Consider the following 26,904-nt stretch of genomic DNA (forward strand, 5'->3'; position numbering starts at 1 on the left):
AAGAAATGGATGGCACTAGCATGCCCAATCATTACCACATCCTATCCCTGTCTTGACCTATATGAAGAAAGAACTCTAATGTTGGCTATGGCAGGAAGCTCAAATTGGGGAGTCCTGTTCAAGTTAGGTTCGAACACCCGTGTGCTCATTGCAGCCTCCTAAAATACTCCGTGTGGGCCCAATCAGGATCTAAGCACCCAAAAAGTGTGGGGAAAAAGAGAAAATGCATCAGTATAGAGGAAGTGATGCATTAGTACTAGCCATCAGGGTCTTGATATAGATCTGGAAACCAGGGAACCTGCATATCCTCACAGCCACAGTAATGCAGACAGAGGGTAATCGAACATACTTCCTCTGCAGTTTAGATACGGTGTTGTGAAATGTGTCACAGGAGTAAGAAATGATCTTCAAGGCATACTACATTCATTCTTATGAGAACTCCCATACAGACTAGTTATGCAGAACAGAGGCAGAGAATGCTGGAGTCATCAGTGAGCCAAAATTGCCTACACAAGTAAATGAAATTCACTCCATTGCCCACATGTAGTACACACTAAACACCCCTCCCTGAAACTACCACACATTTAACTCTTAACACATGCATTCACATGCGAACACATAAACTTACTTCACTTTTAGGAACTTGATTACCTGTTATACTGACTTCCTGAAACAATAAATTAAAAATATAAACACACACCACTGTAATAAAACTTAAAACATGCTTTAAACGATGGAGCTTCACCCCACACTCCTTAATCAGTGGCAGTGAATACTGCACTGCAGTTCTATAGCTGACCATAGTTCAACTTAACTCTAATGGTGGGTGATCATCCCTGCAGTCGTTTAAAAAACAAAACTATACAGCACTTCAACCAGCTGTGAATTCAGTGAACTACGAGGGAACCGTATGCAGACGTATATTTCATTTCTGTCCTGAACAGAAATCTTAAACCCACAGCAGTGGAAACGGAGTGTTGCTACACTGTCACTGTCAAATGCTTATATATAATTGGATTCAGTACTTGGGTATAGGCGGCTTGTATCCTAATCTTTCTTTTACAGTTCTTAATAAAATTCCAGGAAATTATACTTGCACATTATGTAAAAAATGCAGTATGAAAAATGCCATGTGTCCTTAAGGATGTAAGTGTAGCTCACTACTGAATTTAGCTGCACTACATTGTAACTTTATGAAATTTTGGTGGTGGCAGCTACCAGTGAAAGCATCTTTCCAGTGATTAAAGGGTTCTCTTTTGTGGAGAAATATATACAAGTTTTATATTCTGATGTAATGACAAGTTAAGAAAATATATTCTTGACATGTATAGCCCTTTGCCTCCTGAACAGCAGTCTTATGCCTTTCCTCATTTGAAACCAAATTTAATTCAGTTTTGTAGCTTTGTATGTTCTAATAGCTCTGTAGGTTCCTATCAGAACAGGCTTACGTCTCGAAAACAGTTTGACATTTTCTAGTGAGATGTTTTGGAGAACAGTTCTGGCATTCAGTTATTAACTTTATTTAGGTCATATTTTTAGGTGCATAGGTGGTGGAAGATTTGCATGTTAAATTTTCAGTGCTCATTCACACTTTCTCGTAGTGCTTTTCTTCAAATTCATGCCATTATCAATTTTATGTCCTTTCACACAGACTCTGACAATAGAATATGCCTCTCCTGATTGTCTGTAACATATTTGGTTGTGAAGTAGCAAATTGTCCACATATAAAAGCTGTGATTTTTTTTTCGCATACACCCTCCATCTATTCCACTTTCACCCTACCCTGCCATGCCCAGATGGACCAATGTTTAACTATACCCATCTCAAGAATAATCACTTTCTGACTGGGTATTTCACCAATGCCTCAGCCTACCCTGAAAACAAAATGATGCAGATGGCAGGACCATAATCATCATGATCAGATCAGGAGGCCCCAGAGCCAGAGAGAGAGGATCTCCCTCCTCCTCCTGATAGGCAGCCCCAGAGCCCCCGCTTGACCCCTCTCTTCAGATGAAGATTCTCTGACACTCCTCCTCACCGAGGATAGCCTTTCCTTTCCAGACAGGACTCCAGATGCAGAGGACTCCTCCCCCATCCATCCCTCCCTGAGGATATTTTTTTTTTGGGAAGTTCTGCATTCCATGAGGAACATTTTTAAGTGGCAAGGCCAGGAATATTCTGATTGCCCCAACCCTTAGCTATACCTCCTCCTTAGATGTTTTTTTTAGATCTATACTCTGACTCCCAGTGTTACCCTGATACTCTCCCTCCCTCCCCCTGCTGCCGACAGATACTATAGAGTCCCAGAAACACATTCATTCATTTTAGGGCCCCATGCTGTTGATTTAGAACTATTTCACAGGGGCGATGTAAAAAAGCCAAGCCAAGTCAAGTCAGACAAAGATTTCCTCCAGGTTCAGCCAGCCCCAGATTCAGCAGGAATTGGCTTTCAAAACTGTTCCCTTCCTAATTCTGAAAGATTTCAAAAAGGAGGCAAAGGAGGCAAAGGAGGAGGACACAGAATAAGTTACTACAGGGGGGGACGCAAACAATGGCAACCCCAAAACAGTGACACAGGGCTTCTCCTCCCACAGGGACAACACCAAATGAATTCCTTCTACTTTCCTCTCCGACCGCAAACCAAGAGAAGCTCCCTCCCTTGGGAAGAATCTTATCTCTTTTTTTGGGCACAGAGCACAGATTGACACAACAAATTTTTTGGACATTATAGACCAAAGGTTACAGGTTCCACTTTACCTTACCAAGGCAGGAAACAAGGCATGCCAAACCTACCAAAAAGGCAGAGGTCAAGCAAATATCATTTCTCTTGCAGATCAGATCAATATGCAAGAAAAAAAACAAGACAACAAGAACAAGGCCAGGGTTTAAGAAGACTCCTTGTTCCAAGAAAGAAAAAAAACTCAATGAGACCAATACTGGATTTGTCCCATTACACACCTTTCTCATAGTACCAAAGTTCAAAATGCTGACCTTACAGGGACGACAAACTGATTTTGACAAAATTTTGGATTAAGCTCTGGGATACACAGTCAGCTTGGGATACACAGTCAGCTTCTTCATCAGCATCAAAGCATCAACAGCAAATAGCCACTCAAGACACACTCTCAAATGGCAAACCTGACACAATGACAGAAGAAGAAGAAAAAATCATTATTTCAAAGGTTTGCTCTCAAAGGTTTGTGAAACTGCAAGGAGATCTGCACAGGGAGATTCCTACATACTACATTACATCTGTTCTCCTTGCATCTGCAGACTACACATGAAAAAATACATAAGGTACCTAAAAAGTTTATGGTCTCAACACAGCAACAACACAGCAACAACAACAACACACCATATTCCATCATTCATGCCACAAAAATATGGTGTATGGTGGGCCTCGGGCAAACACAGGTATGTCATTCAAAATGTCAAAAATAACAAATAACACAAACCATGACCACAGATGCCTCAGGACTTGGATGGGCACATGATGGAGGGCAGATGAATTCAAGGACAATCCAAAGGAAACACATCTGCATATCAACCAAAAAGAAATGCTGGCAGTAATGCATGCCATTTCAGCTAGCCACCCAAAATATGGACAGACAAACACCACTGTCATGTGGTACATAAACAGCAGACTGACAATGAATCTTGGGAAAAAATCACTGAGCTTAAACATACAGTTACAATCCCAGTTTGTTCCAGGCAAAGACAGTGTGGCCTCCATCATCTACATCATAATCTTTCAAGGACATATCATCCATCAGCATGCAGCACAAAAATGCTCTCTCTTCATTCAACTGGAACTGGAAAAATCTATGCATTCCCCCCTCTCTGCCACTGATGACCAGTACTACTACTAAGATCAAAGAGAGAAGCCAAGGGGATCCTAATAGCTCCAGACTGGCCAAGACAACACTGCGACTCAAAAGACAACACAATCACCACCTCCCTCCAGCTCCAGCAGCTAGCTGACAAATATGAATAACCTATCACTATCTCTCTCCAAGGAAGTTCAATGAACATACCCGCAGACAGCCCACCCACCATCCACGTTTATTCAAAATAAAATGGAAAAGAGATTCAGTATTTGGAATACCAGCAAGGATCATGATGCATCACTATTGAACATCCCACTCATCCTGAATACTGTAGATATGCTAATACAGAATGGACTCTCTCTTATTCTTCTATAAAAATACATGCTTTGCTTCAGCTATTTAGATACAACACTGATCCACCTGTGTGTGTTTTCCATCCTTAAAGACAATTCCTCCTTAGGGAATCAAGAATATAAAGCCACCAAAAGCCCCCCCACCAGATTGGGACCCTCAACTATGTCCTAGAAAAACTGCTATTCCTTCCTCCTCTCCCTGTTATCCTAGCTGGATATCTGTTATGGTGTGTATTATTTTATTACTTATTTATGTGTCTGAAACCTTTTTTGTTTTTCCAATTGATTACAGCCTTCCTTGGAGGGCACCTGCATCTGGGGGGCAAAAACACTGAAGAAGATGGCGCCGCTGATGCTTATGTACTCCGGGGACAACCCATATGTTTATGACTGCAGTGCATATCTATCGGACATTTTCCCTATTGTTCAAAACTGAACTACCACATAGGCGGTAGTCTACTTAACACCGAAAGTGTGATAAGAGACCTTGGGACACAGGTGGACAGTAGTCTATCCTTTGATAATCACATCGACACAGTAGTCAGGAAATCCTTCTATGTGGCACACCTCATCACAATAGGTTTCTCATCCAGGAAAAAAGAGGTCATTGTTCCCCTCTGCACATCACTCATTAGACCCATTATAGAGTATAACGCTCCTTTTGGTATGTACCTCACAAGACATCTACAACAACTGGAAAGGCCGTAGAAATACCTCACAAAGAGGATTACCGGCCTTAAACAGATGCCCTACACAGACAGTCTCAAAAAACTCCAGCTTTACTCTGTCGCATATCGTCTACTCAGAGGCGATCTCTGCCTAACATACAAAGCAATGTCAAACCCAGAGCTGTTGGACATGCTCCACTTAAAGAAATCCCAATCCCTCCGAGCTGCACGCTCTAGGGACCTAAACCTTGTCACCACAATAAACAGAACATGCTGGAGGGATAGATTCCTGTCCCAGAGTCTTCCCATACTCTGGAACAGACTACCTATCTGTATCAAACAGAGCTCCTCATTAGCACTCTTAAAGAAAAATCTTGATGATTGGATGGGAGATAGGCAATTCACCCCGGGGATCACCGCTGTGCCTCTGCTTGACAAGGGCATAGGAAAATAGTTTTCTTGGGTGGCAAAAGCCAGGATACTGTTTGGCTTAGCTTATATAGGCCCTAGGGCCAATAACCTAGTACCTACCTATGAACCTATGTGAAAGAAATGCTGGCCTAGTAATACATTCCAGCTATATCACCTGGAAAATGCACACAATAATGCCCCTTTAAAGCTAGATCAGTATTTACTTTGACATACAAACAGCCCAAACAAAAGAAAGGAAAATTACGTTTTGACTGCACATGCTTGTGAGCAAGTAAAATAAATTCTATCCACAATAATGCATTTCTTGTTTTAGACGTGTGCACATTGCTTTTGACAACCAGACAGTTGCTGTTACACACACTCAGACTTCACTCCTAGAAAACGGTCTCTTTTAACTACTCACCAGATGTTATGTCTGATTGCATGAAAGAAGTCCAATTCTAAGTTCAGCAATTTATTTCACATTGCTTCTAAAAAATACATTTATACATGCGTGCATTTCCACACGTTTATGTACTTGACTGCTCTGACGCACCAAATGTATAGTCAGTTGTTTTCACATGCACACTGCCTCCCCAGTCCCAAATATGATACATTCCAACTTTGTACACCACTGAGGCTTCACTGTAGTGATCAGAAATTCTGACAGTATTTATTTCAGCTAGTTTGAAGCATTCGCACACACATGCGTGATCCCTGACAAGTCCGATACAGTCAGCTGCTTTGGCACATGGACTGCCTCCGTAGCGCACAAAACTTGCCACATTCTTACTGAGTGTACCTCTAACATTTTAACTACAGTCAAGTGAATGGAACTCTAAAATTTTGGCCACAGCAGTATATTTCATTCTGTCTGTCTCACACAAACACCTGAGAAACCAGATTAATGAGTTGCATTCAGATATAACCTGCCTCCACATCCCCTTTTAAAATAATCTTTCTCTTACTGTTTAAAAATTCTGTTGTGAAAGTGTCCTTAAGAGAGTCTTTGCAGCTAAATAATATATTTCATCGTGTTTCTTTCTCTCTCTGACCCACAATCTCTGACAAGTCACATAGATATTTCTTTTTCTGCTTTTAAACATTACCTGACTCCCCCTCCCCTAAACCTACACTAACTATTTTCACCTATAAAGTTTGACTGCAGCTGTTATCTGTCCTGTCGGGAGCAGCATTTACTGCTTTTATTGTGTGTAGCCTCCCTCCTCCAGTCACAGCAAAAAGTAAATAAATCATGGCTCATTGCTGTGGGTAGTGTGTATGCTATTAATCCATCTGCCTTAGTGGAGTTCAGGTTTTGAGGTGAAAGTGATTAGTTGATGCAAGCAGCAGCACAAACCAGGAAGGTAAACCAAACAATGCAGAGAGATAAATAAAATTTATTGCACAAGGCTCCACAGATTTAGCACTTTCGTAAAAAACGTAATTTGAAAGTGATTAGTATTTGTACACTTAGTATGACCTGTAAAAGAAGGTCCTCCCTAAAGGTCAGAGTCTTCCTTTTACTAGTTTGTCTCAAGATGGTGAGAGAGTATTGGTCAACACTTAAATTGGCAAAGGATGATTAGTGCTTACCTCACGTTGTAATAGGCTGTGGATTACCTAAAGTGAAAGAGGGAGTAATATAGTCCACTAATAAACAGCATGACACCTTACTTCTAGATTAATTTTAGGCTTATTTTTGTTTTCATGCTGTAATTCTTTCATTGTTACATTGCTGTTATTAATGAAGTATTTATTCTTGCAGTGCTCTAAATTTTAAGAGCAGTTTTAAAATTAATAATGGAATTTGGGAAAGCAGATGTATCTTAATACCTGCTGTTCTGGCATTGTCATTGGTTGCAGAAACGCAAGACTAGTTGTAAAAGGTAAGGGTTGTTTGTCTTCCTTATGAGCCTGTTGTTTCTTCCCGCCCTATGGTAGAAGGGATTTTACACTTGAATCTTGCAAAGAAACTTTTGTTTTTTAACTGGGGTATAAACGTTGTACTAAATGTTAAGAAATTCTCCTTTAGAGCCAGTATCTTTTGTTCTGTTGAATTACCTTTCTTGGAAAATGGTTCTTGCACAGTAGTGTTTTTGGTGTGTGCAGACCCCCTTTATGGTCAAATCCCTACCTTATCTTTTACAAAAGCATCCCTTCCTTTATTCCTGAGATCTTGTCAGACATTCTTTTAATCCTCATGATTCAGTTTCCTTCTTTATATTCTTATCATAAGGATTTAGAAGAATGTAAACTATGACTATAGAGAAAGGTGAGCATTTTGTCCTAAACTGGGACACTTGAGGGCCTATCTGGGAAGCCAGGTCTGTAATCCCATTCTCCCGACCCCCATGGGAGTAGAGATAGGGCCACCATGTCATCTCACACCAGGGCTGTCAGGGTGGCCTCCCGTCCTTCACCCAGCACTGTGGGGATGCCAGTTTGTGAATGGCACCACCCAGGAGTCAAGAGGCCACATGCCAGGAGGCTCAACGCGATGCACATTCGTCAGTGCCGGGCACCGTGGGGGAGACAGACTGAGGTGTGCCACAAAAAAAAAAAAAAGCAGAGGTGGGGAGACCTAGGGCCATCTCCACTGTGAGTGAGGTGCAATGCAAAAGGGGAGAACCATTGTCACGAAAGTCTGGATGAGAGGGACTGTCTGAGGCTTTGTGGCCCAGCTGAATTTAATGTGGCTGGGAAGTTCCCCTGAGAGGCTCAAAGAGCACGAGTGACACTGCATGATTTGGCAGCAGTCAGATACATATAATCCTGGAAAAGAGCTCTCTCTCCTGTGTAAAAGTGGAAGCCCGGAGAAGGTCTATCCTGATGGAAGACTGGAAAGGAGGGAGAGGTGGAAAGTGACTGGGACAGGTCAGCTCCTGCCTGGTGAGGGGGGTACAAACCATACCCCCTCTGGGACGGAAACCTGGAAGGGGGAGAGAGGCAGATAGTGGCAGGGCTGGGCGAGCTCCTGCCTGCCTAAGGAGGGGGGGTCAGCAGAGCTCCCCACAATGGAAGACCTTAAAGGAGCACTGGGGCAGACAGCAGCCGGGCGTTGGGAGCTCCTACCTGTGTGAGCAGGGTCAGGCAGAGCTCCCCATGATGGAAGTCCTTGAGAAAGCATCAGGGTGGATGGCAGAGGGGTCTGGAGAGCTCCTGTCGGAGTGAAGGCATCCAACTTCACCCCATAACAGATGGCATCCTTGAAAATTCTCAAAGTCCCCAGAGCTGCTCTGTATGTGTAAGCAGGGGGACTCTGAGGCCTTCATGAGAGTGCATCTGCCCCTCAGCAGCTGAGGGGAGTTCTGGAGGGGTGGAAGGGATAAGGGGGAAGCTTCCCTGAAAGGGTCCGAGGACATGAGTGATCTGGCACAATTTGGCAGCCTGCAGGAGACATGGAGATGGTGCAATTTGGCAGCCTGCAGGAGGCATGGAGGTGGCGGAGTCCCCCCACATGGGGGGGGGGTGCGGCCGGGGAAGGTCTCTTAGCCAGGTTGAAGGGGAGGCCTGTAGGGCCTGGCCCTGACAGAAGTCAGTAGGGGAGCACCAGGCAAATGGGTGCAGAGTCTGGAGATCTCCTGCCTGGGTGAGTGGGGTCAGGCAGAGCACCCCACGATAGAAGTCCTTGAGGGGAGTTACTGATGGACAGTGGCAGGGCCAGGAAGGCTCCTATCAGAGTGAAGGCATCTGACCTTACCCAATACCCAGTGGGATCACTGAAAAACTGCAAAGTTCCCAGAGCTGCTCAGGATGGAAAAGCAGGTGGACTGGCCACCCCAGGAAGCCAGGTCAGCATTCAGACTGTGAAGTCTAAACTGGGACATTTCTGTGTCCCAGAGACAATGTTTGGGATTCGGGGACAGAGACTTCCAAACCAGGACTGTCCAGGAAAAACTGGGACAGTTGGTCACCTTGACCCTAGAAGACAGCTGTTTTCGTACATAACCAGAAGCAAAGAATTTGGAAAGCCAGATCAGTAGTTGTCTGATTGTATGTAATAGGTGGAGAACCTCAGGTGCAAACAGACCATTTCTGTTTTCATTGGTCTCTGTTATAAGTTATTTACTGTAGTTTGGTCAGGATTCATTGCTATAGGCCATGGATGCACTTGCAGCTTCTTTAACTGTCATTTTGAAGCACAAGCTTGCTTTGTAGTTCATACGATTACTAAGCATGTTAAGTTGGGTTTCAGAAGCTAGAGGTAATTTTGTATAGGCATTCATCAAACTGATACTAGCTGATGCCTTTACCCAGTCTTTTACGGCCAGGCATGTAAAACAATTAAGGCAAAAATTGCTAACTTACAGATAATTTTTTTCAATACTCATCATAATAGCAAGTGATTCATTTTCTTCTTAGGCCCATTCCTTGATCCTGCTGTTGTATTTGTTTTATGGTGATATTCCTTTGCTGTGTTGATGTGAGATTGTGAATGCATTAAATGGTTAAATCTACTGCCTGCTTTATGCCATTGCACATTCAGAAGTCTGTTTATAGTTAGGTACTGTACTTGAGTCCACATATCATTTGCAGTTGGATACAATGATGTTGCTTGGTGTTGACCAGCACAGCTCTCTGAGGAGAGGCAGATTTTTAACTCTCAGTTCTGTGAAGTGGTACAGATCAACCTACTGTCTGACGCTTCTGTATTAGACTTGAATACAACAGTCCTGACATTTTTTGTGTCGTACTTCAAAAATTTAGACTTCATGCCTCCAAGGGCTCATCTTCCATTTTCTGAATTTGTAACAGCTGCATCATTGGGACTTAATTGTTTGACTGATCAGTCTTGTCAAAATCCAGAGATACCACTAATTTTTTGCTGAATTGGTCATCTGCTTTTATGTGTAGTATATTGCACCATTGTACTTGGTGACGTGATGTTATGAAAACATTGCAGTATTTTCCCTCTTTGCCAAGATGCATGATTGCTCAGCTGTTTGTAACTCTCCATATTTAATAAAATTGTACGTTTTTTATTTTTTTTTGTTGCAGGTTATTCGTACACTAGATCCCAAACAGAATCAGGGAGCAGGTCCTGAGGTTCAGGCTTTGAAGAACCAACTGCAAGAGCGAGAACGAATGTTCCACTCCTTAGAGGTTCTGATTTATATGAAATTTGATTTATTTGTGACCAGTGGATTTGTAATGTTATAGTTATAGTAGGAACCATAAGTGAAGCTTTTGTTTTGAGACATTTTATATGTTGTCATGTAGCTGTTTACTTTTTCTGTTGGGTTTTGGGAGGATGTCTGTTATGCAATGCAGTCTTCAGAGCCGATCACAGTGAAGTAACTTTGAAGCCTTACTTGCATTTCTGAACCTAGATGCATACCTCTGTGAAAGAGATTGTATAGTGTTCTTAGATTTTATGTATCCTCTTTTGAGATGACCCTTTTGCAGTATTGTTCTATTCAGTTTGGACAGGCAGTACATTGAACTTAATTTAATGTATTTTATTTTTTTAAATATAACAGTCTAAAAAGCCTGTTCTGCTTAAATATTAACTGCTGAAAACTGCAGTTTGCTGTATTTTATGCTCAGTTTTTAAAGAACATTTTAAAATGACTTCAGTCAAGAGCATTGCATCTCACTTCTACTTCTTTCGGCTTTTCCCAGTTAGGGGTCGCCACAGTGGATCACTTGTCCGCTCATGATTGGCATTGGACTTGCTGAATAGAGATACTGTTGTACCTAATATGAAATGTGTGACATAAGTTTTAATTTTTTGAGGGGGAAAAGAACTGTGAAAAAGTGGCTTTGTTCTGCTGGCTGAATGTAGACAGGAGCAGGAGGAGGAAGCGGTAGCAGCAAAGAAATGGGAGAACCCCATCTCTTAAGGCTGAGGCATAGTCCTAGATATAAAGTCTACAGTGTCCATATTCATTTAGAGGAAATGTCCATATAGTAGTAGGTAGTCAGAATAGTCTGTGCTTACACAAGCAAGTATAGTCTGTGCTTACACAAGCAAGTAAAGTGGAATCCTCTTGGATGCACTTTTAGACTGCAAGTCCTAATTTATTTGTTTTTGTTGTACCCACCACCACCCCTATTATCTGCTGTAGAGTATCTTCAGTTGTCACAGCAAAACAGAGAGCTGACATGTATAGAAAAATCATTATTTTGGGGGAGGCCTTCACTTTTTGGGCAACCCCCGCACACACACACACACACACACACACACACACACACACACACACACACACACACACACACACACACACACACACACACACACACACACACACACACTCTGTATGCAGGGATGTCAATGTAGTTTGTATGTATATTGTAGCACATACCCCCCCCCCCCCCAACCTGAGGTTGATCCATCACATTCTCCAGTGAAGCCGTACTCTAGTAGGAAACAACTTCATACACTTCCTCCAAAAGGAGGGACAGCTAGCCAGAGCTGCTCAATTTCCCTACCACTTCAGGCCCCAGACATTCAGTTCACCAGTCAGACATGGGTTGCTCAGTGTCAAATGAGAACTGTCCCTCTGCAGAAGAGATACTAGTTCATTCTTTAAGTATTCCTCACTAGATGGAACTTTGAAAACCGCATTTGGGAGGTCTTCATCTTGTTCAGCCTTCCCAAATGCAAACATCTGATGCTCTCAGTTAAATCACTGTTGAAGTACTTCTTACAGATAGAATGTTTCCTACCAAGAATATCAGTACCTTTCTTGTGGACTGTACATTTGTTGCTAGCACGAGCAAATGTGCCAGTATAAGAAGGGCGTGCAGATGCACCAATACTCAGAACTTTCTTTTTTCAAAACAGGTTTATTGTTTTAACATATAAGAGAAATATCATAACAATTTTATACAAGTAATTAAAAATAGGTATTATTATAATATTCAACAAAACAACTAAAGTATTTACAAAGACATCCACTACAATCAGATCAATTAATTAAACTAAAATATCATGCTATTGAAATTAAAATTTTTTTAACAAATTTTGTAAATTATCCCATACAATAAAATAAGATGTTTTTCTGTTTGTTCTAGTCCTAATTGTGTTTATTTCCATATGGCACACTATATTCATAACATTTTTAAATTCATTGAACGAAGGAGGTGTATCTGAAATCCAATTTCTAGTTATTATTTTCCTAGCCACTGCTAGAATAGACCATAACAAGGGAAGCTTAGCCTTTTTAACACTTTGAGGTACAGGTGTGTTGAATAATATAAGAGATTTAGAGATAATGAAATTATCTGTAAAAAGAACCTGCAAAAATTCATTAATTGACTTCCAGTATTCTTTCAATTTTATACAGTCATAAAACATATGAGCCCAGTCAGCATTAATTTCTACATTACATCTCTTACATAGATTATCTTTATTATTTATTTTATTCATCATCAAAGGTGTATAAAAAGATCTATGTACAAATTTCCATGTATAAAGTCTCCAGACAATGGAAGACGTAGTTCTATAAGCAGATTCCAATATATATTGTTTATCTTGTTGATTTGGTGGGTCCCCATTAATAGAAGTGAAATAATTCCAGTATGAATCTACACTGTAAAAGTTTTTTGTCTGATAACTTTATGTATGTATGAAAGTTTACCTTTATCAGAAACTTTATGTTGTAAATTTAATATCAAGTAATCAATCAGTGTTGGAATAGATTCTTTAACAGTTATAGACATTAAATCTATTTTATTAATGAGATGTTGTCTAAAGGTCTGAACCTCTAACCAGCAAGTTTCTCTTAGATCAAATTCTTGTTTTAAGAAATCTAGATTTTTAACTTTATTATCAGATATCAACTGATACCAGTACTTTAGATCATTATCTATAGCTAAATGAGTTCCTTCAGAAGTAGATGACAAAAGCATACCCTGAGTATACATTATAGGAAATACAATAAAATTCCATTCCCTATACTTAGGGTGCATGAATATAAAGTTACGATAACTAATAATAATATTTAATGGGTAACAAACCATATGTTTAGGTGTAATAGGTGAAGTACAAAATTCCTTTAGTAACCATAACATGGAGTTATTTACAATCATATTTTTATGTGTTAAGGAGATTTTCATGAAGTGTATACTAATTAGCTCCCAATAATCTTTCCATTTTGTGACATATAACTGATCTATTAATAAAGTAATAACTTTTACAATAGAAGAGATAGTATATAAATTAAAGTCTGGAAAAGAAATACCCCCCTTGAGACCAGCTATTAGTATGTTTCTTTAATGCAATCCTAGGTCTATTAGGTGCCCATAAGAAATTTAACATTAGTGTGTTCAGTTTCTTGATGATTATTTTGTAGGTGGAAGTATTATTGATTGTATTAAGTATAAAATCTTGGGGAATATTATCATTTTAATAATTGTAAGTCTCTCCTCCATAGTAAAAACATATTATTCCAGGTATTAAAAGATTTTGTATATTAAGAAAACAGGTATTATAATTATTATATATAATAGATTTAATATCTTTAGATAGTATTATACCTAAATAAGTTATCTGACCTGAATTGGGTACATATTTAGTAAAATCACTAATGAGAATATTTTTTCGTGTATATATAGGTAGTATTTTAGTTTTTCTTCATTGAATATTAAACCAGAAATACTTTTAAAATTCATCATGTTATCAAATAGAGACTGTATAGAAGAATTAGATCCTGCTGATGTAATTAGAACATCATCTGCAAAAGTTGAATTTTGGATGTTGTATTTTCATCTATTTCAAAACCCTCTATGTCAGTACTGTTTCTGATCAAATTAGCCCAAGGCTCCATTACTAAAGTGAATAATAGTGGAGAAAGTGGACATCCTTGTTTTGTACCTTTAAGAATGGGTATTTTTGTGAAACATATGTTCCTACCTTAATATAAGCCAACGTTCCTTTGTATAAATGTTCAATTAGATTTACAAATGCATCCGAGAAGTTTGTGCACTTCATTAAGGTAAACAGATAGTCCCAACTTACTGAATCAAATGCTGAACTTATATCAAGACTAATAAGTGCTAAATCTTTCTTTTCCTATTTGCAAAATCTATTAATGTTAAAGTTCTTCTTATATTATCAAAAGTATTTCTATTTACAATGAAGCCTGTCTGATCTATATCTATAATGCCGGGAATGATTGTCTTCAATCTATCAGCAAAGATATTCATAAACATTTTATAATCAACATTAAGTAATGAGATGGGCCGATATGAAGAACATCTAGTTGGATCTTTATTAGGTTTTAAAATTGGCAAAATAAATGTATATTGCCAAGATGGGGGGGGGGGGGTTATTAACTCAGTTTGGGCCAAAATAAAAACCTTATGTATTAATGAATATGTATTTTTAGAAAGGATTTTATATATCTCTGGTATAATACCATTATTACCCGGTGCTTTGTTTGATTTAAGCTTATTTATTTGTGTAATAACTTCTGTATATGAAATACTCTTGTCCAATAGTTTAATCTGTTGTTTATTAAGCTTTTTATTCATATTTGTGGTTATAAACTCCTTTATTTTATCTGTAGGTTCCATGTTAATATTATTATGGTTAATTTTGTGAAAGTGATTTCTAAATTCATCTAGTATTTCTGGTATACTAGAAACATTCTTCTTTTCCTTAGAGAAAAGATTTCTTTGATATGGTTTTGTTTATTCAACCTTTTGTTTTATTTTTAAGTCTATGTAAGTATTTGGGGCTTATTGAATAAGACAAAACTTGTATTTCTCTAAAGTTATTTTAACTTTATGAGTTAAAATTTCTTTGTATTTCTCATTTAGTTTGTTTATTTCTTCAATAACTTTCTTGTCCATAATATTTTCTTTATTATTATGTTTATAAGAGTCTAATTTACTTTGAATATCTAACAATTCCTTATCCCAAGATTTCCTTTTATTATTATACCATCTGATACTTTGTCCATATAGATATGATTTTAAGGCATCCCAAACATAAACAATGGAGACTTCAGGAGTGTTATTTATGTCTAAAAATGTTTTACTTCTGAAAGTATTTATTCTTTATTGTCTTTTAGTTGTGTTATCTTTGCTGGTATCCTTTTGATCTGAACATTATGAGTATTTTTATCATGAATTCAAAACAATTGAATTATGATCAGATATAGGACATGAAATTATTTTGGAATTAATTAAATCTGTTACCATCTGGTTAGAAATAAAGACCCTATCTATTTTTGAATAAGTTTTGTATCTGTTAGAAAAAAAGGTGTATGGTAATGATTTTGAATCTATCTGATTATTAATATCATTCAAATGATAAGAATTAGCAAAATCCTTTAAATGTTTTGCATTAGATGTAATTCTTCTCTTTCCTATAGTGGTAGTATCACTTTCATGTAGTATACAATTAAAGTCACCAGCTAAAATAATATCTCCTATAGAGAATGATATGATCTTATCAAGATGATGTTTCACTGTATTAATACCAATTCCAGGTATCCAATATACATTAATTAAAGTGTAAGTCTTCCCATTAATTTGTATTGTAACCATACAAAACATTCCTTTGTCATCCTGATAAGACTTAATGGTTTTAGGAAAGGGCATACTTTTATTCCATAAAATAGCCACTCCTCTTTTTTTCTGAGTGTGCTCTGAACTAACCAATACTGTATATTTGTTTGTGGCTAGTTTATCAATATCTTTTTCAAGAGATGGGTTTCTTGTAGGAAGACTAAGTTGGCCTTATGTAAATTAATGTATCTTATTAGGCTTGCCCTTTTACATGGATTATTCAATCCATTAATGTTTAAAGAAATTCCTTTTAAAGATGTCATTTGGCATTTTTAAAACTCAAGAATCTTATGATCAAAATAACAAATAACAAGATAAGTAATGTTACATCTCCTCCTTTAGGTGTACCTTTAAATATAGCTGTATTTATTGAATCTCTTATGGGATTTCGTATAGGATTCAATTTTGTTTGTAGTGACAATGAATGTACAAAATATATTGTGGATGTCAAAACTATATACAAATAACAATGAACAAGTGAAAATAATGTAAGGATTAAACCTTGCATCCAGCCTGGAGTTGTAAACTCCAACTTAGAGTAGTATTTACCACTCAAGTTAATCCCCTACCCTAAGCAGCAGTACGTCAGCTACCACCTTATCAATTTAATACTAGTTATATTTAACTGAAGTTAACAGTTTTCAATTCAATTATCTAGCAAGACAAGACTACACATTTGGTAAAACAGCATCATATAAACTAAAATAAACCCTTTTTTTTTTTTTTTTTTTAAACTGTTCATACTACTATATACATCCGTGTAATATAAAACACTTGTATGCAAATAGCATTCAAATAATCTTGATGTTAGAAATCAAGAGGAGAGAAAAATAAGTTCTAACATTCATTTAAATCAAAAACTTTGGCTAATATGATTCAGACATTACATATATTAGGATGCATCTATTTTCTGTCATGTAAATACAGTTAACAGCTTCCAAAAAAAACCTTGAATTGCTTGTATATGAGCATTTACTCAAACTCATTATTGCCAATAGAATAAAATATTGTATTCATAGAAATTGTTATAAATCATACTTCATAGTTAATCAGATTCTCAGAAACATTTATATACATATCTACATGCACACACATACACACACACACACACACATATATATATATATATATATATATACATACATACACACATACACACACATATACATATATATATATATATATATATATATATATATATATATATATATATACACATGCATACACACACACACACACACACACACACACACACACATACATACAAACACACACACACACACATATATATATATATATATATATATATCTGATCTCACTGAGTTGTATCTTTACTGAGCACCATCTTACATTGCTGTCCCTTCAATAAATCTGTCTGCTTTATACAAAATAATGCACAGCAAACACATTTTAGTAACCAGATTTTACAAACATGCTATACTACTGCTTTAAAATATATCACATGACAATTTCTTCCAGTATAGAGTTATAAAATTATTTATGCTTGTCAATCAGATGAATTAAATGAGTTATAGTAATGTATATGTTTGGGACATAGGTATTTAACACATATTATTAATCTGCTATTCCTGTATCTGTGATGTGTCAGTGTGATATCTAGATCAAAGGTGAGACCAGCTGCTTTCAGCTTCTCTGTGAGAATTCTGAGAGTTGAAGCTTTTGAAGTAGCTCATGGACACTGTGCATGAGACAGCCCACATCCCAGATTGTCTCTCTTAACATTTTGGCGGAAACTTATTAAAACTAGTGACAAACATTCATTTAGCAGTGTAAATGCATCTAAACATGACAAAACCTTCACAATGCATTCTACAGGTTATTACAGACTCTATGTAAGTGAAATCAAGCCCAAAATTATTAATAAGTAACAAAACTCAACATTTTTGTCCCAACTCAACTCCTATGCGAATCTTATTATTTACTGTGTCTATATGATCAAAAGTATTTCTATATATTAATAAAGAAAAGAAAAGAGAGTAGAAAGTAAAAGGGTGTAAGGCAGAAATAAAAAATGTAAGAGAAAGCTATAAGAAGTATATACAATAGAATATTACTTACTGTTTATATTAATAGAGTTAAAAATAAAACATATTATTTACTATTATTTAGTTCTAATTATTATTAGTTAAAGCATGACAGATTATTTACAAACAAGCATAAGCAGTGTAATCAAGAAAGTATAATTAGGTAGTGTCATTCCTGTATCTGTGATGTGTCTGTGTGATATCTAGGTCAAAGGTGAGACTAGCTGCTTTCAGCTTCTCTGTGAGAATTCTGAGAGTTGAAGCTTTTGAAGTAGCTCATGGACACTGTGCATGAGACAGCCCACATCCCAGATTGTCTCTCTTAACATTTTGGCGGGAAACTTATTAAAAACTAGTGACAAACATTCATTTAGCAGTGTAAATGCATCTAAACATGACAAAACCTTCACAATGCATTCTACAGGTTATTACAGACTCTATGTAAGTGAAATCAAGCCCAAAATTATTAATAAGTAACAAAACTCAACATTTTTGTCCCAACTCAACTCCTATGCAAATCTTATTATTTACTGTGTCTATATGATCAAAAGCACTTCTATTTATTAATAAAGAAAAGAAAAGAGAGTAGAAAGTAAAAGGGTGTAAGGCAGAAATAAAAAAAATGTAAGAGAAAGCTATAAGAAGTATATACAATAGAATGTTACTTACTGTTTATATTAATAGAGTTAAAAATAAAACATATTATTTACTATTATTTAGTTCTAATTATTATTGGTTAAAGCATGACAGATTATTTACAAACAAGCATAAGCAGTGTAATCAAGAAAGTATAATTAGGAATAGCATTTGAAGAACATATAAACTTTTAAAGGAAAAAAAATGTATCAAATTACTGACCTTATTTTTCCTCTTCATAAAGAGAAACAAGTTAAATCACAGCTTGCCATTAAATCTCCAGATATTTTGACTAGTTATGAAACAAAACATTTCTTTGCACACAGAGAATAACTTTGATTAAATCTTTTTCAAAATATTTGTTGCTTCTTGGAAATGCAGGAACTATATTTAAAAAGATTAATAATAAAATAAAATGATGAGAGAGAAAAAAAAAAACATAGTACAAATCATTTGTTTTTTAGTCTCTTCTTCTCTGAAGTCTTCCACGAAATTTCAGTTGCCAGTCTCTTTAACGAAGGACTAGCCCATTCCATTTCTTCTATTTTTTCCAAAATCTTATTTTTTTTGATAAACAGTAAAGCAGAGTCTAAGACATCGAAAATTTTAGGACCATCAGGAAGGAAGATTTTAAGCTTGGCAGGAAACAGAAGGTATGTTTTAAACTGTGCTTTTTTAAGCTCCCTTATTAGTGGCAGAAAAACTTTTCTTTTAGCTAATACCATGGAAGAATAGTCATTGTCAAAGCACAGTTGTTTCATTAATCTTAACAGGAGCTTTAGCCCAAGCAGATTTAAGAACCATCTCTTTATCAAAAGATGATAGAAATCTAACTATAACTGATCTAGGATAGTTTTTGTTAGAGTTAGTATTAGCTATAGATCTATGTGCTCTTTTGATACCAAAAGAGAATGCTTCTGGTAAATCTAAAGTTTTAGGGAGCCATGTTGTTAAAAAAGTAATATTGTTACCTTCAATATTTTCTGGCAGTCCAAAAATCCTAATGTTATTGCCTAGATCTATTTTCCAGGTCATCCAGCTTTGTTTGTAAATGTGTATTTTGTTTCAGCAGAAACTCAATGTTGATTTCCTCTTCTTGTATTCTATTTTCCATGTTATTCACAGCTTCTTCTATGCCTGTCATCTGGATCTTCTGTTGTTGCAGGTCCATATGTAACAAGTCTATTTGTTTTGTAGTTTTTCTATGAAAGTGTCTATTTTAGTATCCATTTTATCCATCTTAGCAGTAAGTTGCTGGACTATAATTATCAGAGACTGAAGTTCTTTCTTGATGCTGGAGTCTTGAGAATTTGTCTTACTGGAACTCATTTCAGACTGATAAACTGACAGGAAAATTTCCAAAGTAATTTCTGACAGGAATATTATTAAGATTTCCTTTCTTTTTTAGATATAGTTCAAGAACTATATAAAACAAACATATTTAGAAAGAAAATTACTTCAAAAATTTATTTTTTAAGTAATTAATTCCTGTCATTGTAATGAAATTGGTGGAGCTGAAGAAATCTGCTGCTATCCTGTGTTCATCCTTGGCCACGCCCCCCTTAATACTCAGAACTTTATGACGGTCAGCATTGATATGTAGAAATTCTAAGGCCACTGAGTCTCATGACCATTCTCGCTATGTGTATATATATATATATATATATATATATATATATATATATATATATATATATATATAAATATATATAAATTATTATTATTTATTTATTTTATTTTACATTTGTTAACCGGGCTGGTCTAGCTGGATACATATCCGTTTTCAGTAGAGGCCCGAGGAGAAAAGCTCCAATACACAATAGAAGTACATAATTAAATTGCAAGATTCAAAGTATTGTTACAACAAGAGAATATAGCTTACATATGCAGGAATGAAAATTTACATAGATGTTATATAAGACAAAAGGACAGACAGGAAATTATACACAAAACATTGATTTCGTTACAGATACTGGAAAATAGACTGAAATCAGAGATTTTCCTTATTACTAAAAGGAAAGAAATTTTAGAGATCTGCAATTAGGAAATGGGCTAGGAAGTGGAACTAGAAGTTATGAGATATGTAGTTAGTCAGGTTCACGACATGGGCATGTCCATTGTGTGGAGAGATATTCTTTAAGGTTAGCTTTGAAATGATTGAGTAGTAAGTCTAAGGTTGTTTGGCAGGAGTTCCACTGCTTGCCAATGGAATTAGCGTAAAGGGCATCCCCACCTGAGTTTTTGCTTTAATGGTTAGGATCTGGATGCTGTTTGATGATCGGAGACTGTTGAGGTTAGTATATGGAGTGAGAATTTTGCACAGTGAGGGAGTTCTATCAGGATGGTTGATTATTTTATAAGCTTCGGCGAGTTGGCTAAGTTTGAGGAGATTTGGCAGTTCCAACCAGCCAAGTCTTCGCAGATTAAGGCAATGATGGGTTCGATAAGAGAACCTGTAATAAATCTGGCAATGTGGATATAAGCAAGAGAGCATGTTAAGTTCACGTTTATTGAGAAAAGAGAGGATCGGGAAGCATAGAGGAGGGAAGAGAGGAGATGGGTGCGAGCAATAGTTAATTTGGTAGTGGGAGTTAGGAAGTTTTTAATTCTGTACATAGATCCTAGTTTTTTGTTAACAGACTTAACTGTTTGGGTAATGTGTATGTCAAATTTGAGCTTATGATCAATAGTGACACCTAGCAGTTTGGTACTGGTGACAGGGGTTATGAGGGTCCCATTATTGGATTTAATATGAAAGGTTATGTTGTTAGTGTTTGGGAGTTCTTTACCTAGAGGTGAGAAGACGTTGGGAAGAAAAGTAATAGTTTGGTTTTAGCTGGGTTAAGTAGAAGTTTTAAGTCAGTGAACCATTTTTCAACTAGTGAAAACAATGTTGTGTGGTCATTTGGAGATTCGAGAGGAGACGCCGGAGCAGATTAAGGTGGAGTCGTCGCATATTGTATGCAGGTGGATTTAGGGATGACTGATTGAAGGTCATTTATGAAGATGGAAAACAGAAGTGGGCCCAGTATCGAGCCCTGAGGAACGCCTATGGTATTCGGGAGCAGTCCTGATATTCTGTTTTGCCATAGGACAGCTTGTTGCCTACCAGTGAGGTAGGCCTTGAACCAGTTTAGTGCTGGAGTGTCCAGACGTAGGGTTTAAAGGATGTTGAGAAGGAATTGATGATTGACCATATCGAATGCTTTTGATAGGTCCAGAAAGAGGGCAGATGATATGAGTTTGCTATTGCGATTGTTGTTGATTGAGTCAATAAAGGAAAGGAGGGCAGTAGTTGTACTATGGTGCGGGTGAAAACCATGCTGGGCATTGGACAAGAGATTATTAGAGGTCAGATAGTGAAGAAGTTGTTTGTGGATGCATCTTTCCATGATTTTCCTATCGGGGACAGAATGGCTATTGGTCTATAATTTGACATTTCCAGGGAGGTACCTCCTTTGTGAAGTGGAATGATATAGGAAGTCTTCCAAATGGAGGGAATGTTCATCTCAGTTATAGTTCTATTTATTAGGATTGTTATGGGGTAGGCTATTTCATCAGATGCAATTTGTAAGAATTCAAGAGGAAGGTGGTCAGCCGCTAGGGTAGTTGGTTTGAGTTTTTAGGAGGGAGCGTACATAGGAGGAAGAGACTGGCTTTAAATTAAAGGGGTAGGGTTGTCACGTTGCAGGTTAGCAGCAGGTGGGGAAGTGGAGGTAAGGTGACTGGCTAGGGTTTGGATAGTCTCAGTGAAGAAGGAGTTAAAGGTGTTGGCTACTTCTTCTTGGCCTTTCTCCAAGAGTTTCTCAGGGGTTGGGGTGGAAGTTTTGCCTGGGTGCAGAAGGTTGTTAAAGCCTGCCCAGAATTTCTTTGGGTTGTTCTGGTGTTTTGCTGGAGGCTGCAGAAATATTTTTGTCTTGGGTTATGGCAGTTTTCGTGGCATTTCTTAGTTGTTGAAATTTACAACGGTCTTGGGGGTTTTGTGGCTCTCCATTTGTCCCAGGCTAGGTCACGAAGTTTGATTTTGGATTTAGTATCAGTAGTGAGCCAAGGTGCTATGCGAGTTTTGGTTCTAATTTGTCTATGTGGAGCATGTGAGTCAAGTATTTTAAGGAACGTGTCATTGAAGTGGGACACACTCTCTTCTAGTGGAAGAGTCTTTAATATGGTCCAGTTGCAGGATTTCAGGTCAGCAAGAAATAATTGAGGGACGAATTTTTTTTTGTTTCTGATTAATCTATATAGGGGGGGTGTGTTAGAAGTTGGGCATTTATGTTTAATGAGATAAGTTATTAGGTGATCGCTGAGGTCACAGGGAAGGGTACCAGTGGTGTAGTTATTAGAGTCTCTATTAGTAAGGATCCAGTCAATTATACTTTCTTTTTGAAGTGAGTTGCCTATTCTGGTTGGGGATAGGATATTTTGGGAAAAACCATGTAGGTTAATAGGTTGTGGAGTTGTATGGGTAGAAAAGAGAGACCAGTCAATGTTGACGTCCCCAAGAACTATGGTTTCTTGTGGGTAGTTGATGGCTAGCCAGCTCAGGGATTGCTCCAGGTTTTCTGTGTTCTTCCCTGGTGGGATATAGGTTACAATAAGGTTGATGCGTTTTTGAGTGTTTAGGCAGATCTGTAGGGCTATAATTTCTAGGTTTGAGATCATGGGAGGTTGTACTTGGTTCTTAAGGATGTTTAGTTTATTTTTAAACATAATAGCTATTCCTCCACCTTTTTTCTTTGCACGATCAGCCCTGAGAATATTGTACCGGGTGGGAGGATCTCTTCATTCTTAGTAGTGGGTTTTAGCCATGTTTGGTTAGACACATGATGTCAGGGAATGACTAGCTATGATGGCATGAAGGTTGTGAATTTTGTTGTTAATGCTTCTTAGGTTCAAGTGTAGTATTAGAAGGAGTCAGTAGATTTTCGGGTTAAATTATGGGGATTAGAGATTGGCATAGTGGTGGGACCTGGGTTTGGGTGAATATCTCCATCGATGTTAATACAATTTTTCAAGTAAACTAAAAATCTTTGTAGTTTAAATAGTATTTTGAGATTAGTTTTGTTATGTGGAATTTTAGGGTGTTTAAGTGTGGGGTGGACTATTTTGGGGATATATTTTTGTCCTGGTAGATTGAGGGTGGTATATAACTGTCATGGAGAATGAATTGGAAGTTAGTGTGGCACTTAGGGAAAGAAATGCCTATAAGAGTTTGGTTTTCATATTTTGTTAGGATATAGGTGGTGATGAGAATTATAATTATGATGGGGTAATAGTACAAGTGAAATTTGCCATACTGAAGTAGGGAAGTAGGTATCGAGTGGGGGAAGAGACTTTGTGTGAGGTTTGTTAGAGGGTTGGGCCTTGGGGTGGGAGGAGTTATGGAGTTTGACAAGGAGCCTTGGATTTGTTAAGTGGGAAAGTGGGAGGGACTATTTGTAGCTATAAAAGTAGGGATACTGGGGCGGGTGGGATAAGGGGCAGGGAGGACTGCCAGGAGATTTTGCAGGGTCTTAAAGGTAACAATTTCCAGTAGAATAACTCAACACAATGGAGTTACTAGTGCTGAATTTATAAAGATACAATTTTTACAGGCTTTGTATTATTAAAGTCTTCAAGAGTGTCAGGTTCTTAACAAGGACAGTATAGCTCTCTCTGAATAGGGTACTAATGCTTTGTGTTTACCCTGATTTTTAAGAAGAGTTGAGGCTGCAGGTTTAGTTTTCTTTTGTGGTCCTGATGGGCCGCTGTCAGGTCTTGGGAACCACAGGAAGCTAGGCAAGGGAGGGGGCTACCTATGATACAAGTGAGGGAGAGAGATATGAGTATTAGTGTTAATAAGGTTGAATATTAGTACTAATATATGTGTGTATATGTATGTATGTGTATATATATATATATATATATATATATATATATATATATATATATACATATATATATATATATGTGTGTGTGTGTGTATATAATTATATGTATATATATATATATATATATATATATATATATGTGTGTGTGTGTGTGTGTGTGTGTGTATATATATATATATATATATATATATATATATATATATATATATATATAGCTGGCTACAACAGAAAAATCCACAAAACGAAAGCTGAAACCAAAATTAGGTAACAGATGTGTAATAAACACTAAACAAATCCAATGCATGAAGTACACGAAAATACTTCTTTAATGAACCATTAACAGCAGAAACTCATTCACATTAAGCGCTTTCGTCCACACTAAAGTGGACTTCATCAGAATGAATCACAACTGTTCATTAAAATATTTAAAAATCTTTTGGCGCCAAAAGTCACTCCATACACAAAGTTTAAAGTGACACCGTGCCCATTTTAACCATTCATATAATCACATACAAAAATGCTCATTCCCTATCCATTCAGCAATAAAATTCATTAAGAAATAATCAATATAAATGATAAATATAAATATTGCATGTATAAAAACTAATGAAATATATAAATACATGAATAAAATTATTGTAAATAGCTGTTAAATATTGAGAAGCTGAGTACATAATGACCAGTACATTTCAATGAAATATAAAAAACAATCCTATCTAATAATTTTAATACTTTATGACATCCTCATGAAATTTCTAACCTACATGGTATATATAAATATGAATATAAAACTATGAATCTAAATGTACTAAAAATATGTAAACATACACATTTACATATATATACTGTCACATATACATTTATATAAATATATACATTCATAGATATACATAACATAAACATGTACATAATGGGGTGTGTCATCTTAACTAAACTAGCGTAATTGCAAAATGGGCTTTATGGTAATATACTCATTAAGTCCATTGTCTGTAGCAGCATCAGTTAGTATTTGCCACATAATTTCTCTCTTACTCAGGAGGGCCCTAATATTACCACCATGTGGGTCTACTGTAATTTGATCAATTATCACAAACTTAAATGTATGAGTGTCTCCATGTTTTGCTATATGCTTATATAATGCATTATTCATGTCCTTAGTTAAAATATTATATAGGTGATTGTAAATTCTCTTTTTAAATTGACGTTCTGTCTTACCTATATAGTAACCAGGGCATGACATGCATTTAGCTAAATAGATTACATTTCTACTATTACAATTACCATGCCTAAAATTAATACTAGTCCTAGTAATATTCTCTAAAGTCACCCCAACCGTATCCAGTATCGTATAACACTGCCTACAACAACCACATTTACTAGCATGTTTACTCTGATCCTTTCTAATGCCTAATATGGGTCCAGTCTCTAAATTCTTCTTTATGTTGGCTCCCATTTTATGGACAAATATAGGTACGTCACCTAATATTTTCTTTATCTCTTGATCCACCACTATTATATTCCAATTCTTCCTCACTACGTTCTTTATATAGTTAACATATGGGGAGTATTCCAGTACACAAGCTCTATTATATTGCTTAACAGTACATTTCTCCATTGTTCCCAGATTCTTATCCAATTCTTTACCTAATAAAGGGGATATTTCTTTCCCCATTCACCCACTACATAATTGGTAACATCATTCAACATAAATATGGGATAACCCCTAGACATGAACATAGTTTTAATATAATTAACGTCATCTATCATATCTTCATAATTAGATGTCATGCGGGCAGCTCTAATACATTGTCCTTTATATATATATATATATATATATATATATATATATATATATATATTCTTCATCATGTTCCTAGGGTGATTACTGCTGTATTCCAAGTAACTGTTTGAAAAGGTACTTTTCCTAAATATTCTAGACTGAAAACTGTGACTAGAATTATAAATGTGTGTGTCCAAATAAGATATACCTTCTGAACTACAAGTAAAAGTAAATTTTAAAAATGTACTTGTACTGTTCAAGAAGTCAATAAATGACCGAATACCCTCCATAGGTCCATCCCATAGTATAAAAATATCATCCAAGAACCTGGAGTAATAAACCACATGTTTGTAGTAACTGCTGCAAAATAGCTTAGTAGTTTCCCATTCCAACATAACCAGGTTGGCGAAAATGGGGCACAGGCTGCCCGCATTGCCACCCTCCTGGTTTGTCTGAAATTCTCCCCTTCGAAATATATATAATTGTTATCTAATACCATAGACATCATTTCCATAACTAAACTTATTTTACCCCAATCCAGATTAGAACATTTTCTTAAAGTGTTACAGAAATCATCTAAACCCTGTTTGGGTATACATGAAAATAAATCTATGACATCTATGGTAATAAAAATTAAATTCTCTTTCCATATATTGGTGGTTAATTTTGCCAAAAATGCCCATGACTCTTTAATCAGATGTGGGATGTTAATGTAAATAGGTTTTTAACCATCTATCTATGACCACACCTAATGGATACACTTTAGAAGGGAGGCTGAGTAATACTTTTGTGG

At 36.7% G+C, this 26,904-nt stretch overlaps 1 protein-coding gene across 1 annotated transcript in view; it reads left to right on the forward strand.

The window, feature by feature from the left end:
• HOOK3 (hook microtubule tethering protein 3) overlaps positions 1–26,904 on the forward strand; it is a 2,251,851-nt gene that overhangs the window by 2,190,617 nt on the left and 34,330 nt on the right. The window contains exon 20 of the mRNA XM_044060904.1: positions 10,261–10,365. Coding sequence (XP_043916839.1) covers positions 10,261–10,365 — 105 coding nt within the window. The remainder of the gene's footprint in view (positions 1–10,260; positions 10,366–26,904) is intronic.

The sequence above is a fragment of the Protopterus annectens genome, chromosome 2.part0, assembly GCF_019279795.1.
Source record: "Protopterus annectens isolate FY-2018-M chromosome 2.part0, PAN1.0, whole genome shotgun sequence".
NCBI lineage: Eukaryota > Metazoa > Chordata > Ceratodontiformes > Protopteridae > Protopterus > Protopterus annectens.